We start from the raw sequence: 18,820 nt of genomic DNA on the forward strand, positions 1-18,820 counted from the left end.
CTTTTAGGGACCCCAGACAAACATGAGCAGTTTCAGACTGCTGAGCATAGAAGAAGGACAGTACTGAAAACACTGTCCTAAAGCACGTTGCCATGATGGATAATACAAACCTACCTATTCCTTTGTCACCAAAGGATCTTTCAAAAATCGTTGCTCAGATTGTCCAAGAAATCAGGATAATGTCAGTTTCAGACTGCTGAGCATAGAAGAAGGACAGTAAAAGCAGTGCAACTTACACATTAGTGGTGAAGACACCATAGATCAGGTCTTGCTCAGGAAGGTAGAAGGTGCTTTGCAATTCATTATAATAGAAAGGGATTTCTCCAGCACGGGAGCAGTTCAGCCTGGCCTTCATGAAAGTTGTCCATGTGTCCTCCAGCAAAAACCTCCCTCCAATGTCATTTTTGCAGACCCTGGCCACACGAGAATATACTGTTTTCCCACAGTCGTGTTCTACCGCATTCTCTCGAAAAAAGAAGTAGGTGAACAAACCGATGTCATAGGCAGCAATAAAGTTAGGTTCTGAAAAACAAATGTGAAGCGATTTATACAGGTCAGAAATCAATCCATGCTCAACTTGCCCAATGCATTACAACCAGCTCTCTCTATGCAGGCTGTCAAAGCTGCAACCAGAGGGAGTTCAAAGTCAGCAGCAGACATGAAAACAGTAGATGAAAATAATGATATATGGGGGTACAGCTCTAGCTCCATTTTTCAGATCTGGGAAAGAGCCCATCACTTCCCCACTTCACTGGCAAAGCTGCTACTGACATGAGTGAAAGGACTTTGTCTATGCACTACTCTCCTTACCTACAGTCATTTTATAACATACAGCTTTTCCATTGGGTTCCTTTACCTATTCTTTTCTGAACTGCACCTTATGGAGTGTTAAATATGCTTTTTGCATCCGCTCAATTCCCCAAGCTGCTGCACTGAAACCTATTTTCCCAGCACAGTCACATCTGGCTTTTATCATGAAGCCTTTCCAGTTTCAAGCACAAAAGATTATCTTATGTCCATAAAACAAAACCAAGACACAAACTGACAGTATCAAAGCAAGCTCTCCTTAATTCTTTTTTCTTCTGCAATTATTTGTATTATTTTCACAAGAATTGAAAAGAACCTGGCATTGGTTTGCAGGAAATACTTTGGGCATTTAGCAAAGCTTTAAAAGTGTTCAGTCTTTCATCCCAACAGTTTCTTTGGCAAAGAGAAAAGATTGGCCAGTGAATAATATCTGACTAAAAAACAACAACAACAAAATCCAGTTGGTTTTACAGGGTGCTTTAGTGATGTTCATTTCTGAGAAATGAACAAAGGAAGAAAGAAAAAGAAAAGTACTGAATTCTCTTAATGCTGCAGTCCAGGAATGATAGGAGAATGAAGTCTGGCAGAGAGAGAAGAAATCAGGCTGATGGTGCTACAAGGCAGCTTTTGGAGGTAGAATAAGGTAGAAAGGGGAATGCATTGCAAAGCATCTCTGACCAAATTTACAAACAAACCATGAACCTTAAAGGATTCTTGTGATCACCAGTCTGACCTGTCTAACAAACCAGAGAATTACAGCCTGCAAGTCCACCACTGGATCCTACAACTAGCAGGTGAATTATTTCATGGCTTTCAAAGAAAATCTGATCTTACAGGACAAAGTCACATGGCAAAGTCACATCTATCACTTTTTGCTTTCCTTGGTGACTTGTTCAAATGACTAAAGATTGCCCCAGCTGAAGCCTGAACTTCTTCTGTTTGACATTATCTGGTTTTATTTCTCAATGACAGGCTCTTGTCATGACTTGTCTGCTAGATTAAAGAACTTCATCCTGCCGGAGATCTCCTGATGTAAATACTTCCATATCATGAGCAAAACACCTTTTATCTCCTTTCCAGAAAGATAAATATATTGAGCTTCTTAAGTCTCTCTCTGTGAGGCAGACTTCCCAAGCTTCAAATCACTCCATGCTCTTCTCTGAATCATCTTCAAGTTTTCTGTTTCTTGTTGAAAAGTGGATAAAAGAGGATGAAATTACTCCATAGGCATCAACACTGCACAAACTCATAAATCCACACTAGCTTTTCCAACAACAGCCTAGAAACTCAGTTTCTGTTTGTCCATCTTTAAACTCCCCAGTTCCAATGAGACTTCCTTCTGAATTCCTAATTTGTGCATGACAACAGGCATGTACTTCTAATGAGTGTATATGAGTTATACTGTTTCTTAGTCCTAGTTCAGTCTTGCCCGATGACATCCTGTTATGACTTCTACTCTTCATGCTGACTTCATATATGAATGTCTGCAGATACCTAGTGCAGTCTCATTAATCTCACTATGTCCTACTGTTTGTGCCCTTGATCAAAAGGTTCTGGAATCCAACAGGAACATTCTGAATATCTGGTCAACATAGCTAGACCAGAAGTCTGCTCTGCCAATATGTTCAGTCAGAAGATATCAGCTCAGTGAAGGAACTACCAGTTGTAATTCTATAGCTTGCTTAATGCACGGTATTATCACACTGCGGTAACACATGCTTTTAATAACTATAAATCCACAACAGCATGGGTTTACATGGAATATAACTTGCTGTGAAATTTCTCATTTTCAGACTGATCTTGCACTGCAACCAACCATTTTCAGCTGAGTCAGTAGAAGTGTTCAATAAACTGCAGAGTTAGGTCAACAGTATGAGGCTTTATGTAAATTGGATCTTCAAATACTTGAGGGATTTTCTTGTTAAAAGGATGTCTTTGGTCATCTTAGAAGACAGTCTCATAACTATATTAAGTAGCCTGTAAGACCCACTTTCCATACTTGATATCAGCTTCCAGGCTATTTTTAAACACCTTCTCAGCTGCACTGTCTATTGCACCAGAAGTCCATCCCCATTGTAACTCTGGATTCCAGCATTAAAACGGAGGGAAAGATTTACAAGTCTGCCAAGTTGACTTTAACACACCTCCTGCTCATATACGACCCACATGACTTTACCATTGAGCCATTTGGAGTTGTACTGTGCTGTCCTGAGTGGGGGAACATTTCCAAGGCTGCGGTAAATAGCAGGATCCCGTCCAGAGAAATCAATTACAGTTGCAGCATAGAGTTCTCCTCGTGATGTAATCACAGCTGTTGAGTTATGCCGGGGGTCATACGGGCACCGAGCCACTCCATTAATTCTGTCAATGATTTTGCTAAGATTTCCTACCTGTATTTAAAACAAGAGAAGAGACAATGTAAAGAGCAGTTGGCTTTTGTAATGGTACAGACAATTCTGTTTGTCCATGAGTACCTACAAGCAAAGCCCCAGTTGTAAAAAACAAGCAGCTAGAAGACAGTAATGCCAGCAATGACTGTAAATTGATCTTTGCATACACTGTTTGCCACTGTAAGAAGTTGTGTCTAAGCCTCATTGATCCTACTGCTCTGTAAGAAGGGTGATTCCTCTGCCAATAAAGACTACAGAGCCCAACCCACTCAGGGCAATTAGGTGCTCCTCTTGCTAGCACAGGTTTTTAATCTTCCACAGACACCTTCCGAATGTATGCTGGCATTAAAAAAATATGAACGTTAATGTTACCCTGGACCCACTCCCACCTTCCTTGAAGCCAAGGGGAGTTGTGCCATTTATTTTGAATGAAGCATGTAAGTATTCAGGGCAGGAGGCACTCACAACTAAGCCTGTCTATATTCCCAATTTGCAGCAGTATACTCAAGGCCTACACAAGCAGTACCTTGTCTAGATCTAGCTGGTCCACAACAGTTTTTTGCTCCCCACCTGTGGATATACCCACTGCTAAAGCAACCCAAAGGGTCCCAAAGACCAAAATCAGAACAATATCAGATCAACTGGATTCGAAACATATTCTCTGCTCCTGTGATACACTGTCAATGATTGGCTATCCCCAGCACATGTATACAGCCCCCTCCATTACCACAAGAGGCAAAACAGACCTGACGACTGGAACACACTGGTGAAAAGGCATTGGTACCACAGGTAAAAACCTTCTTGCCATAAACAATCAGCACTCGGACATAGTTCTGGCACTCTTCCTGTAGGGACACAAGACAAAGACAAATGAATTTTGAAAGGGAGACTGTAGGGTTCTTTATTACTTTATAAAAGTACCTGCATTACAGCTGGAATGCACCTTCCCTAGTGCTAACTTGGACCAACATTTGTTACATCAAGCTCTGCAGTAGCGTTCCACTGCAAGGAGCCAGCAGTGTCAGCAAGCAAGCCAAAATTGCTCCTTACCTCTCTAATCATAGCTCTGCACAAATAGTTTCTGGTTAGGATTTTATTTATCAGGCTGACTCTGTGTTAGCTACACAACTGGCTCTTTCTGTGCTCTGCTTAGACTGGAGGAGGAATCTTCCCTCTTTTCATATTTCTGCCCTGTTTTTCCCGGCTTTGACAATATCCAGACACAAACTTCAGAAATTTCTCTTCAATTTAGGTCTGATCAAGATAATCTTGTGCTTGGACAGCCTGTCATTTCCTTTCAAAATAAGCACCTATGCTCAGGATTTTCCCTGGTGGAAGGAGTTTTCCTTTCAGGACAGGAAGAGAGAAATGGCAAATCCCCTCCTTGCAACTTATGGATATTAAGAAACCATTTCACAGAATCATTAAGAATCATTAAGTGGAAAGACCACGAAGAGCATCCATTCTGACCCCAACCCATCCCTACAGTGCTCATTATGTCCCTCAGTGCCACATCTCCACAGTTCTTGAACACCTCCAGGGACCTCCCTGTGCAGCCTGTGCCGCTGCTTCACCATTCTTTCAGAGAAAAAAAATTTTCTTAATATCCATAAGGCCATTATCTCTTATCTATCGCTGCTACCTGGGAAAAGAAGAAAGTTGTTAAAAAAACAACGTAGGCTGAGTTATCCCAGCTGCTTTGCTTCCCGCCTTCCATAGATCATAATTTGCCACTGAGCTGAGCCTACAGCTGCAGACACCACTTCTTCTGTAAGCAGCATTCATTCCGTGAGCTCCCCTGTCTCGCAACACTCCACGCTGCTGAGCATTTCCCTGAAGACTTCATCTGCAAGAGTTAGCAGTGTAAAAAAACTCTGCATCTTCTGGAAAGGAAGAGGCTTACTTAGCTGGATTAACTTCTATCTTCTTTCATTTGGTGTATGGAAATCAACTTGCTGAAGGACAGCATTTAGAGGAAACCCACTAGCATCAGCCACGGACAAATGACTGGGGCTTGCATTGGAATGGAGAAGACTGTAGCCAGCCTGGTCGAGGCAGAGATCACAGTACGGAAACTGCCACCAATGTCTCAGCTTGGCTTTGGGGATACAACACTTAATACCTGGAAGCCAGTAACAGGACAATTCATAATAGGGGCAATCCAGCATTCCTGTTTCAGCAAAGTGCAGCTATCCATTCCCACATAATATTAGAAACACTATGTATTTAACTGTGAAGGACCAGAAATCACTGAGGAAATGCTATGTAAAAAGGTATTGGTTTCTCTCCCCACCAAGTTTTATTTTCAGGGTGTGATTGATTTAGCACCTATTTCAAAATGCAGTTCTGTACCCAAACTTCACACAGTCAGAGAAAATCTACCTGCTCCCCTCTGCTGCCACCTTTTTCTGCTTTGTGCAGAGTCTGAACACAGCATCTGCCCTAAACCAGCTAACACCATTTACACTGCTGCATCCTTTCCTGCATAGATACTTCAATATGTGCCTAAATAAAACTCTGTCTGGCAGAAATCTAAAATCCTAATTTGCAGAATTTTCTTCTTTGCACAGACCTATATTACTGATTAACAAGCTTTATTTTCCACAGAAATGTTCCCAGCTGAGAAGCTAGTACATAAAAACAAGAATTTCTCTCTGAGACCTTGCTGGATGTTTTTCTGGAGTCTACTGCTGCACATATTGCTCCAAGACACAGTAGCCCAGGTCAGTAAGGATGCTAGATGCTGGTAAGACTCTTATTTTAGCCTAATTAAGCGTGGTTTTATTTGTACCCATTCAGTCAAAAGCAGAGGTCATTTACTGAAACAGAAGAGAAACCATACTGAGCAAATATGTCTGCTGCTGTCTGAATCTTCATCAAAATATTTCATCTGTGACTTCCAGCCTATTCCCAACTGTGCTAGCAAAGTGCAAAAGAGCACAGTCAGTACGGATGAGGTATTAGATTGGAAACGTTTGACACAGCTGATACTTTTCAGGGAGCTGAATGCACCAGACACAATGATTATGTCACTGGCTGTAAAAAGCAGGAACTGGGGTGCCTAGTAGGTGCTTTCTACTCTCTTTAGATAATAATGCTCCTAGGTGCGGGCCATATCCAACCACAATTATTCCTATGACTTAACTGTCCAGGCTCTGAGTAGGTTTTTTCCCTGGACTTGCCTTACTAATGGTGGTGAAAGCATGCCGCACTTTTAAAGGAAAAGCAAAGATAACATGCACTTTTCATCCAATGGTCTCAAAGCAATTTGTACATCATTAAGTAATATACTGAAATGGATGTCCATTATCTTCCCTGTTCTCTTGGCTCCAGGAATTGAAACACAGAGGTGCTACAGGGTTTGCCATGGTGACACACTGAATGAGAGAAGATCCGGAAAGACAGCAACAAAGATTTAACTACCAGACCCTGTCTCTCTAATCTGCCTGGCTTTAAGAGGAATACTATGCTCATCCAGTACTTCTTATTGCTGTACCCACTACCAATCACATCAGTCTATGAAAAACTCCAAGAAAAGCAAAGAAGAAGCTGTATCACTTAAATATTCCAGCTTATGTGATTTTTCACTGTCGGTGAAATCTATATTAGATCCCCTTTCTATCCTGTTCTCAAAATAACTAGAAAGGAACGGGTTTTTCTCTGTGTTCTTCAAGCCAGCCTGGATTTGCTCTGATAAGTCATCCACCATGCTGCTCCCTACAATAATCTGTAGTTGAGGCAAATGGTTAGTAAAATTATTTCATAAACACTTACAGAAAATAAGAGCTATTTAGTGCAGTTTCTTTCACATGGCTGGAAAACTCAGTATGCAGGAAGCAAAATTCAGATGGACTTTAACATAGCTGGAAAACCTGGCAAACTTGAATCCCTGCTCTTTCCAGACAAAACAGTATTTGGATCCTGCTCTCACATTATGAAGTAGACAGTTCAATTTGTGTATGATCAGACTGCAGAGCTCATCACCAGAAGATATTATTGGGATCATGAGATTAAGGACTTAAATAAAGGGGGAAGACTCAATATTTATGTGGTTAATGAGAATAACCCAGTTATATTACTTGGGATTATCATTAAATATATGGCAGAGCTGATAAAAACCTGTGGCTCACTGCCAGAGCATTAAGCACATCTCTAATTTTCTTCAGAATTACGTATTACTGATTGTAAGGTTCTCACTCCTTTAGAATTGGTACTGGTACTGGTACTGGTCCCTTCTTGTAGATAAGGCCTTAGACTGAGCAAAAATCACTTTCTCCTAGCCGAAAGACCCTTGTTTACCTAGAAAGAGCACATGAGTTATAATGCTCAGCCCTACCGGGTATATGTCTCACTGTTTGTAAAAGAATAAACTCTACTGAAGCTCCTCACGCCCCTCTTCACTTTAAGCCTGTTCTCATTTCTTTCATTTTTGCAACATTTAGCTCTATCTGTGTCTGCCGGTGGATGCCATAGTGTCCACTACTGTGGATAGGATCAAGCCCCTTTTCAGCAATACAGATGTCAGGCTGCTTTGAAAGCACATTTCTAACCCAAGAACCAAGAGTGCTACTCTCTTCATTTGTGTGGACAGATTGGCAAATGGAGGGGCTGAACTCCTGCTGGCTTCAGTCTGAGGTAAAAGTCAAGATGATGTTTTCAGGATGTACAAAAAAAACCAAACAGCTGTAGTTGCTTCTTGAGATGTTTCATCTGTCATCTCTGAACACAGGATTCCAAAATGTTATAAGCCCTTAATCTTGTCATACAGATATATTTTTCTTCAAGAGTCATATATGGGTACTGCTTTAATTGGCCTTTACTTTGAAAAAACCACTCAAGCTGTTTTCAGAGATCTCGTTTTTGATTCTTTTTCTAGGCTAACACTATTTCATCACAAACTAATCAATACATTTTAATCATAAATTAAAAACACAGTTACATGCTCTATCAGGAAAACAGCTGTTTCAGACAGTCTGTTGTCCTCAGTAAAGAAGCACAAACTCTTCAGAATAGAGAAATTTATTTTGGGGTTAGGTCAGAGTCGATAAGAGGAGAAATGGGATGAAACTTGGCAAAGACACAGTTACGACCTTCTGACAGAGCTACAAAATAATGAAAATAGTTTCACACAACGTGCAATTAATCCGTAGAACTCTCTGCCAGGAGTTCACTGAGGCCAGAACATAGCAAGATAAAACAGGTAGATGGGGGTGTATATGGAGAATAAGGACATCAAGAGTAGAAACAGCAAGTTTTATCAAAAACTTATAGAAATCTGTTCAACAATGACCCAAAGCCTGCCTGTTCTTTCCAGCTACATCAGTAGGGACAACGGGTTACTTCTTGCAAAACTTGCTCCTCTTTTACATTCAGCTCCTGTTGGCTACATCAACACCACCATAAAAAAAATCCATACATTGCAAAAAGGGGAATTCTTGTTTCAGGAGTTGTTACCATGATGGGAGGATGTTTCTCTACTGATGCAAGTTGTCCTGCACATTACTCTTGCATAGCTAGGTCTGCCCAACACCTATATAGAGTCACCACAGGTAGACAAAAGCTTTCAGGCAACAATGTGTGGACAGCTGTATCCAGAGAGGGCTCCTGCTCTGTTGGATGCTTGATTACTCCTGATTTCTGCAGTGCAGTGGGAAGAGTTCAGTCTCTCCACTGAATCATCAGGTCCCACTGCACTGGCCTTCCTGCTCTTCAACCACTAGATGCTCTGGCGCATTAAGATGATTTACTAGCTACACTAGCCATCCAAAATTCCTTTTATTATAAAGCTAGATATACTGCAGTTCAGAGAATGAGCCTGCAGTACTCTGTGTTACCCCTGCAATCACATTTTAGAGTGTGGCAAACACTTATTTGTTGCAATTCATCCAATTTTTTTAAAAATAATAACATCTAATTTGTTCAAACAGTTATTAAAACGTTTTTAGATATCTGTGTTTATTTCTTTGGGTAACCAATTTTATTAATCAGCTTAACCCAAGACCCTGACCAAGCCGTCTTTCTCCTTTGAACACAATGGATAACAAAGAGCATTGCTAGTGATTTTCCCGCTAAGTTTTCTTTAATGGACTTTGAATCAAACTCTGGGGCTACAGAACTGAATGCTTAGCAGAAGTATTAGGAATGTAGTTTCAGATTTCTTGGAACAGTTAGAAAGGGAAAAAAACATCCATGTGACTGCCTCTCAACTACAAGTATTTACCTGTGGATTTATATGACATCTGTTATGTCTGGATGCCTGTTATTTATAAGTGGCATGGAGATTCCTGGCTACATTAGATAACTAGGGAGCATATCCTCTTCATCACAGAACCATTTGTAGGCCTGAAATACCAGATTCTTCCATTACCCTAGCAACTTCTGCACTAAACCCATTTAGGTGCTCTGAAGACTTGGGTTAGGATTCCCTGCACCCTAGTGTGAATCATAAGAACTTCTTGTATCAGGACATCATACAAGAAAAGGGAGACAACCAGTCTGGGATAAACATAGCTGGATGCCCTATCATACATTTCTCTTGGCTTTTTCTTACACCAGAAATGTTACTTGTGCATCATCTTTCTCCTTGCTACAGACTTCTTAGATCAGCATGTACGTGCTGGATCTCTGTCATTTTCATGAATGGTTCCCTTTGACGTTTTGGCCCCCGTTCTGGGCCAGATAATATTCAGAGGTCCCTTCCAAACCCTACAATTCTGTGGTATGGCGGTGTGCAGCTTTTGGGAAACTAACAAATTATTCTATTCTTAAACATGAAAAAGGGCTCTTGTTTAGAAAGCCACAATTTTCTATGTCAGGCAAAATTCCTTGGATGTGGCAAATAAGGACTGCTATGCACAAACAAGCTAATTACAAACTAGAAGTAGAGTAACTCCTAATGAAATCAAATACGTTTTGATCTAGTGACACTTCTTCCCTTTGCACTCTATCCATCGCTCATTTTAACTACAACCTCTGGGTGATAGCACTTGGAAGACAGGAAGAAAGGCAGCATAACATTGATTTTGTTCTTTGCAGTATCTCTCAATATGGTGGATGGTTTCCAGGGGAGAACTTTAAGGTGCTGATCAGAATGTATTTTATAAAAGCTGCAAAAACAGGAATAATTATGAGTGGAAGCCAGCATGGATCTCCAGAGACGTGGCAAACAATGTATATGCAATTCTTTGAGGAAATCACAAGCTTTGGTTCATAAAAATAGCAACATAAATGAAAAAGATTTTTCTGAAGTAAAATATTTTAATACCACAACATATAGTTGAGAGCAATTTTTAAAATCAGGTTCAAGAACATATACATTAATGGATGGAAATCTGTAAATTATTGGACTGAAGAAAAGTCCTCCAGTGAGAAATTATTCACAGACCTGCTATTCGTGGAAGGACCCAGATGGCAAGACACTAGTCCAGAATCAACATTCTTTTTAAGCCAACATTTGTGGATAACCCAAGGATTAGGAAAATAGCAATTACCAATGAGGCCAAAGCAGGGATGTATGTTAGTTGGTGAACTGGCCCCAAATAAAATACTTTTTTAAAAAGATATAAATTGAAGATCAAGGAACAAAAGAATTCTGTGTACAGCCTTGGACATTACTGCCCCAAATGAGCAACTGGGAAAAGTATTTAGTGGTCACGGTGACTAGACAATTCTGCATGATCTCCTATGACAGAAGAGCTTATGAAACTGCTGGGTATAAGAGAAGAGAGAAAAAGAGAAGAAAGACTATTTTAATCACATTCAGGCATTAGAGACTGACAAGGGAATACAGGTAAAAATTGGAGTGTGCAGAAAGCAGACACAAAAAATATTCAAGGGTAGTGGAAAAACGACTTAGGGAAAGACTTGGAGAACTCAGCTTTTTACGTTACCAAAATGAGAAAGCCACTCAAAACTTGAGGCCAGATTCAAAGAGGAAATAAAGCACATGCTGTTAACAGAGAATGTGACTGGTCATTCCAACAAGCCAGCAAACCGTGCAGTCATCCACTCGCTTCAGACCTTATGGTCACAACTTTCTGCCTTCCTCAGGAAGGTATAGTAGCCAAACACAAGTTAGTGAGCTCAGTGCTGGAATAACTGGTTGAAATCTTTGGTCAGAACTATATAAAGAAAAGACCAAATAGTACCTTTTAGACTTAAATCTGGAAACCAGCTGTCTCATCTCCATTTTCTTTAGCCAATAGGTATTAAAATGTGGAGTGATAATCAGTAATTATATTTCTGTGATACGTACTTTGTGGCTTTTACTCTTGCACTTCTTATTTTACTTATGGTAAAGCTCTAGGCATTTCAGGAAGAGATTTTCTAAGCAGTGGGAAGAATTTGATTTAGATACCCAACAGGCATAAGGGAAAGGCATTTTAATACACTAGGTAGCTTTGAAAACTTCACCTTAAAACACCTACTTTATTAAATGGGCAAAGAAAATGAACCAGTCATATAACTTATCCAAACTACACTGTGAATTAACATAGAAGCCGAAGGTCCTCGTTATTTCTAGCCTTTATCACCACATATCTAAGTACCTGACAATCCTTAGTATATTTATCATCAAATCATCTGCGGTAGGTAGAAAACTGCCATTAGTCACTTTTTGACAAAGCAGAGCTGAGGCTAAAAGAGCTCCTCCTCTTGTACCACCATCGCAAAGCATAAATAGAAACACATTAGTGCTGCCCTCATTTGATGCATTTAACCAGCCATGAGCAAAGATACTGGGTCAGAGCTGGACTTCTCAGCTACAGTAGAGCTCATCACCAGCTAATTAGCTCTGGAGCTAGCACTAAGTCATCTCTCTACAGCATAGTGAGCAGTGAATGTGTAGACTCTCCAAGAGGGACTTGACCATGGACATACAGACTAGAGTAGGTACAGACTTGAGACATCTGAGTTTACTTAACTGCTGCAGAATCCTTCTGCCTTTTTTTTTTTCATTAGCCATTAATTGTATGTCAAGAAGTGTCTAACAACCTGATTAATTATTTTTCCTCAGATCTGCACACCCCAGGTCCCTGCACCAACCAAACAGTTTCAAGCTCTGGATCACAACCAGCATAAACTCAGCTGTTTCAGGCCTCATCTTCAAGAAATATTTGGCAAAGTCTTTACAGTGTGCAGAGGCAGTAGCAGTAAAGATGCTCAGATCACTGCTTTCTTCCGGCATGACAGTAAAAATAATAAATTGAAATTATCCTAGAATTTGTTCAGTCAAGTGCATGCAGTCTCATAAGGTTTTTATCTGGGGAATGACAAAATAATTCTGGGTTATACATTCAAATTCTTCAGGAACAATGGAATACAATCTGAGTCTCAAAAACTTTTACAATGGGAAAAAGAGCAAAACCCTTTCGTAAGAATATACATTTTAAAGTACAAAGACCAAAAATTCCTTCTGTCTTGAGTTTTGGAGTTTTTAATTCTGTCTTCTTTCAGTGTTTTCCTAACATAACCTATTTCTTTTCCATGGTGTTTTCCTACATAATGTAGACCTTATACAAAACTCAGAAAGACATTCTGGGATAAACATACTCCTTTTTTCCACAATTACATGAACCTCTTTGTTGCCCATCTTGCACAATTCAAGCCAGTATTTTCATGTATATACAGGCTAATACACTAATCACATTAAGTTTCTTATTAAAAAAAAAAAAAAAGCAGACAATGAAAGATCATATAATCCTGCATTTGAACAACTGAACTGGACTTGGCAGAACTCCATATTTTGGGCAAGCTACACAATTGCCCTCTGCTTGACTGTCCAAGTCTATAGCAAAGATGATGATGCTTATACTCTCATTCTTTGTCCAGCTCATTTGATTTGGACATAAAGCTCTTTATGGTGTCATATTCATGACAACAGGACATTCTCAGTTGAGGCCTGAACAGTATCAACAGCAGATTTAAAAAATCACAGTATTTTCTCCTTTTATATACATAGTTTTGTCTTAGTTTCTCAGAAATGTGATAGAAGACTTGGTCAGAAATGCCTGCAAACTCCACATTTTGTGTGGTATGGGCAAAATTCTAGCTTTGAGCCACAATTTAGCAGACAGCACCAGCATCCTAAAGAGTTCTGTGATATTCCACATGAAGTGAACCGCAGTGTTGAAGCAGATTCAATTCTCACTTTCAAGTGAATTGTACAAAGGTGAGTTCTAATAGCAAACAAATATCCAATACAGATCCATGTGGCCAAATGTCAGCAGCTCACTGCTGAGTACTGAAACTAAGCCAGTCTGATCAGGCTCAGACCCTTTTCAAGATATTACCCTGGACTTGCCCCCATTCTTCTCCTTGATATGTCATAAATTGTGTCCTCTCCAGAAGTGAAGTTACCTTTACATTTCATGTAGAGCAAGTCTAATAACTTGGATAAGGGGCCTTTGAAATGGTTGCTCTATGGTGCTAATGCACTTGGGGTGCTAAGTATTGAAGATTTACAAACTCATGCTGGTGTCAGATGCTTCCTGTGTGGATTTCTAATGGAATAATATAAATAAATTTACTCACACTATCTCTGTAGCAAAGCAAAACTTACCTCTGTTTTCCCTTTACTTTGACAGGACCTCCTGGTGTCTTCATCTGAACCCCATGCTGTTGCCTGAGAAACCAAAATGCACAGGTCACACGACATTGCCACAAACCACCAAATCTGGAGACTCCCAGCACAAAAGCAAGTATCTCCAGCTAATTTATACAGCCCATTTTACAAGCAGTGTGATGACAGTAAACATGCATCTCACTCCCACCGTGCTCACTGTGCACACAAATGACAAAAAGATGAAATGTCCAGAAGTAGAAGCAACTGGAATGTTAACAGGGGTAAGGCTTTGATTTACATGTAAATACAACTTCTGACTACCATTCAACTGGAAGGTCCAAGAGTCAAGTCCCATAAGCTCTCACCCCTTCTCAAAACATCTAAGACCTAACACCAGCTTTCATCACCAAAATGAAAACTTTCTCTATGGCAAAACCAAGTAGTCCTGTACAGATATGGTGGACTCCTTAAATTTACCTTCAAGATATCACCTTTGAAGTAATCCTGCAGTGAAGTAAGCTGGATCAAATGAGAATTGAGAGCTGATGGACAAAACCCAGAGAGACAAGAAGCGAGGAAAAGTTGGATAGTGATTTGTGGTGCCATAGAAGTGTAGTCAGATCCTGATGTGGAGTAAACTGCTGAGGGCACTACTGACTGGGGACTGCAAGACCTCAACCATGAGCTGGTGGGATTCCCTGGCCAACCTTGACTAACACCTTCACAAGGAAAGTCCAGCAAAGGTGTGTCAGAACTTTCAGATTTAAAGAAATTCAGAAATAGATGCAATCATTCTATGCCCTCTACAACTTTCATATCTTCAGTATTTTTTAAAAAATTGTCCTAACAAATTCAAGCAGCTATTGTTAGCTGGAGGTGAAAATACATATAAGCGTCTGTACTATACATAATACATTATTCTGCATACAAAAAATATAGCTCTGTTTCATAGGAAGAGGCCATGCTTTCAAAGTTCAGATACAGATCTGAAGCTCCTCTAAAAGAGTCAGGACTTCTTCTTTCCCCCCAACACCCTCCAATCCATTACCAACATAGTAAATAGCTTCAAAGTTTGGCCCAGATCTGAACTCTTCTTGAACTTTCTCACTATAGCCAAGATTTATTTATTTATTTTTAATACTGGGCTTCCTTAGAAATTGTCCCCTTGACACACGATTAATCCTACTTTTTACAGGAGAAATACAAGAGAGTACTTAAGAATGAATCAACTCCAAAAACTCGGTTCCACGAAGACATTTGTTCATAACCACAAGAAATACTACCACCCAGGAAATGCATTCACATACAACATTTGGAAAAGGGATACTCGTTCCACTTTCCAAAAAATGGTGTCTTGTTCATTAGCTGAGCATCCCATTCCATTTGGCTTGGGGTAATACCATGCAAAGATCTGATGGGAGAAGAGTAGAGATTTTTCTCCGGGAGTCTCTTGGGAAATATCTCCCAAGCACTGCAGTCCAACTGGCTCTGAAGGCCAAAAGCTTACGCCTGAAAAGTGTTTTTGTCAGAACTGAAATAAGTTCTTACTGAAAAGGATCATTTGGTCATATCCTGAGAGAGGATATGTCATCAGATGGGAAAGCTCACTTTGATAAGCCATGACAGAAGAGCAAGGAATTTTGACTGGTGACTGCCAGGAACCTTTGACATCTGTGAAACAACTGCACATTGGCGTTTTGATCTCTGGTCCCAATTCTGGCTCGTGTTCTCCTCTATCCACTGTGGTTTTGGATCTCAGATCAATTTTTCAGGAGCTTAATATACAAAACAATTCCAGAAAAGAGATACCATATTAGGTGACTTCTCTTTCCATTTCAAAAACAGGGACAGAGCACTCACCATTATACAGCTCATTTTTAACTTGGCAGTGCTTGACAGGGCAAAATGAAAACAAAAATTGTTGGTTACTACAGAAATCAATGCTGCTTCTCTGCAAATACTCTGGGTCTTCTGGAACTGTAGTAAAGCTACAGAGACGAATCTGGCCTCCTAGGGGACACTTTGCTCTTCTTGCCAGACACCTGCACGCAGAGCTCTGAGGCACATTGTAAACATTGCTCATGTCAGAGCACTGATCCCCTCCAGCTATGTTTTTGGTGCCAAAACATTTTATTTTATTAGGCAACAGTGCCCTTCAGCCTTCTGAAGCACCACCTTGATGAGTCTTAGTGATAACAGAAGTTCTTGGTGATAGCCCAAATTATGGGAACATGTTGTTTGTGACTGCACCATTAGTCAGGGTGCACTTCATTAGAGCTAGGAAGATAATTAAGCAATATGGCAATTCAGAGCATATTTTACAAATCTCACACATCTTTGGTGGGGCAGGGAGAAACTAGTTGAGGGCTCAGTGACTTCAGTGACCTCTAGTGACTCAAAGAAAATATGTATGATCCCGCAAAGCAGAACATCATGTCAATAATAAAAATATAATTGCAAGGCCAAGCAGCAAATATGTGTTTAAATAATTGTACTTCAGGGTATGAACGTGCACCAGCCAGCTGACCTAATGCCTAGACAAATCCTTCTGCCAGACTGCCCACACAACTGTAGCCATGGCCTTTGGATTGGACCTGGTGAGAGGACCTGCGCAGACTCCTTCACATAAGCTTTCTAGCCTGGCTTGGTTTCTTTATTTGATTGATCAGATGCCTTTTCAGATCAGAATATGTCATCTCTGTCATCCTGAGCTTTTCTGTGCAAACTCCCAGTGTAATGCTGGTGTTTTGCTTCCTGCATCTCACTCATTTGTTCAACCCTCTCCTTTGCAAATTACATTTACTTCCTCTCCCTGAGATTCATTTTGCCTCTAAATTAAACTACATTCTGGTCATTTACCAGAGATACCTTCAGAAAGATATCTCATCTGGAGTACACCTGTGTGCACCTAGTGATGCAGATACCTGCTTACACTCGCACATGACCAAGTGCTCTAAGGGATGCTTTGTTCCTTTCCCTTCTTACCTAACCTTAATGCTTCTCAGTAGCCAGCTTTTTGCACACTGACTTCACTGCCTTCCCCTCCTTTCCTCATCTTCCTCAATAAACCAAATGAACACTATTTCTTCTTGCTGATGAAAGCTGCCTCTGTACGGCTGATGTACAAGATGTAACCACTGTGCACCTTTGGTCACCCAGCTGTGTCATTATCCTGAATTTATGATTCATTTTCTCATGGCCTGGGCCATTTAAATTTCCCAGCTACAGAAATGTTATCTGGAATTATTTTTGTACCTCCTGCCCATCCAAAGCAGTAGAGTGGAAAACTCTGGACACATTCAGCAAAAAATAAAATTCACAGCATAGGTCATGGAAAACAGAGCCTAGATGAATACATGACAAAGCTGGCAGCAAGACTACATACAAGTGCAGGTTAGTATGCACTTTCTCCTAGCTGCTTCCTGCCTGTCTCATGCTTAAGCAACCAAGTGAACACATTCTTCCAAAAGAAATGCAGCTTCTTACAGTGCTCCCAGCTACTTTGAGGACCTCATTTACAATCACAGGGCCCAAGTGCAGAATGGAAGAACACTGGATTCACATGACATGTGAATGAAACAACCAGCTCAGGGCTGCAGCTGTTGTGTAAGACAAGAGCAATGTAAACCCTGAGCAGGACTGCCCAGCCATCTGTGCACATAGGCAACTTTGTCCCTGAACTGAAAATGTAATTAATGTGCCTTCCATTCAGTATAGTTGCATGGACTTGAGCTCTATGCAGGCTGATTTTCCAAAAAAGGAGAGTGAAGGAGAGTCACATTACCACGTGTATATGGTCTAACACTGGCCAGTAAGAAAATTAACAGAAATGGGCAACAGTGGCTAAAGCTCAGTGCATATCTAAGCATTCAAATGCCACAGTGAAGCAAAGAAAGAAAGAGTTAATGTCTCTTCTAATTATAAGCATCACAGTTTGCTCCCAGTTCAGACTGAAGATCAACAGTAATCTAGAAATTCTAGCTCATCATGTGCTGTCAAATCAGTTATTCAGCACACACTGCTGAGAGAAGCTTTCTAGATACATTTATTTAATTACCTGCATATCCCAGTGTTGGCATCCAAAGTACCTGTCTGTCATTAGCAAATCCTGTTATCAATAGTTATGTGCATTCTCAAATGCTGATGTGAAAATCTCCTTGACTTCTATGGACCAGCTTTTATGTTCAGGCCAGCAATTTATAATTATTTAAAGCACCACATATGAATTTAATAGATTAAGCATACACTAATCCCTGCACTGTACTTGCACAAGACAGATTGCTAGGTTATTTCTTGTGTAAAAGCAGCTCCAGATCTCTGCTTTAAAACTAGAAACTGAAGTCTGGATTAGAATAGGTTACTTCTATATTTACTGGGCAAATTAAACCCATTCTTAATTTCTAAACTCCCTTAATACAAACCTATCCATCTGTTATCAACCTCACTTCCACTAAGTAAGTGTTCTGTACAAGCTTCTGGCAGCCTTGCATGCCTGAGGTCAGACCCAGAATCATGCTATTCTCTCCTATTACTGGGGGAAAAAAGTGTAATACAAACATACACATTGTGTATGCTTGGAAGGAGATGAACAAACAAGTACAGGATTACTGCAGAAAAGCAGGAGCTGTGAGAAGCCTAGCATTTTTTACAAGGTGGTGAGTTCCTCAGGTTCCTGCTAGCATCAGCAAATGCCAAAGTCCCAGCTGCAGCCTACGGGGACTGCAGGCAGCAGGAGCTCCCATTTCTATCATCCCCCTGCAGCGCACACAGGAGGCTCTTCAATCTGCCTGAGGAGCAAGAGGTGATTTCAGCTCTCTGCTTGTGCTGTGCAGGGCACCGTGGGCAGAGCCTGCTAGTCACATCACTCTTTGCTGAGCTATCCATGAAGGAGAAGGGTAAGAGGTGCTGTGAGATGACAGTTATTGCGTACTGGAGATCAGAGCTGGCAGAACCATTTCTTTCTCCTTGTATTTATTTCCATCTTTCTTTCCAGTAACTGTACAAGGCACTACTAGTGTTCACAGAAATGTACCTCTAGGAAAAAAAAGAAAATAATAAAAAA

The 18,820-nt window shown here is 40.5% G+C and overlaps 1 protein-coding gene across 1 annotated transcript; it reads right to left on the minus strand.

Annotated features, from left to right (window-relative positions):
• Positions 1-213: 213 nt before the first annotated feature.
• On the minus strand, positions 214-13,866 carry LOC109368602 (semaphorin-5B-like). Its single transcript, XM_019617237.2, has 4 exons — positions 13,756-13,866; positions 3,944-4,042; positions 2,984-3,197; positions 214-522 (listed from the first exon to the last, which is right to left on the minus strand). Exons 1-4 carry the CDS (start codon positions 13,849-13,851, stop codon positions 233-235), a joined length of 699 nt encoding a protein of 232 aa, XP_019472782.1. The 5' UTR covers positions 13,852-13,866; the 3' UTR covers positions 214-232.
• Between the last annotated feature and the right edge of the window lie 4,954 nt (positions 13,867-18,820).

The sequence above is a fragment of the Meleagris gallopavo genome, chromosome 7 (genome assembly GCF_000146605.3).
Source record: "Meleagris gallopavo isolate NT-WF06-2002-E0010 breed Aviagen turkey brand Nicholas breeding stock chromosome 7, Turkey_5.1, whole genome shotgun sequence".
NCBI classification, from domain to species: domain Eukaryota; kingdom Metazoa; phylum Chordata; class Aves; order Galliformes; family Phasianidae; genus Meleagris; species Meleagris gallopavo.

Excerpts from the sequence above, each read along its gene's own strand:
- LOC109368602 (XM_019617237.2), bottom strand. The coding sequence starts at position 13,851 with ATGTCGTGTGACCTGTGCATTTTGGTTTCTCAGGCAACAGCATGGGGT. Across the intron at positions 4,043-13,755 it reads AAAGTAAAGGGAAAACAGAG|GAAGAGTGCCAGAACTATGT; the intron begins GTAAGTTTTGCT and ends GTGTCCCTACAG. Across the intron at positions 3,198-3,943 it reads CAGTGTGTTCCAGTCGTCAG|GTAGGAAATCTTAGCAAAAT; the intron begins GTCTGTTTTGCC and ends TTTTAAATACAG.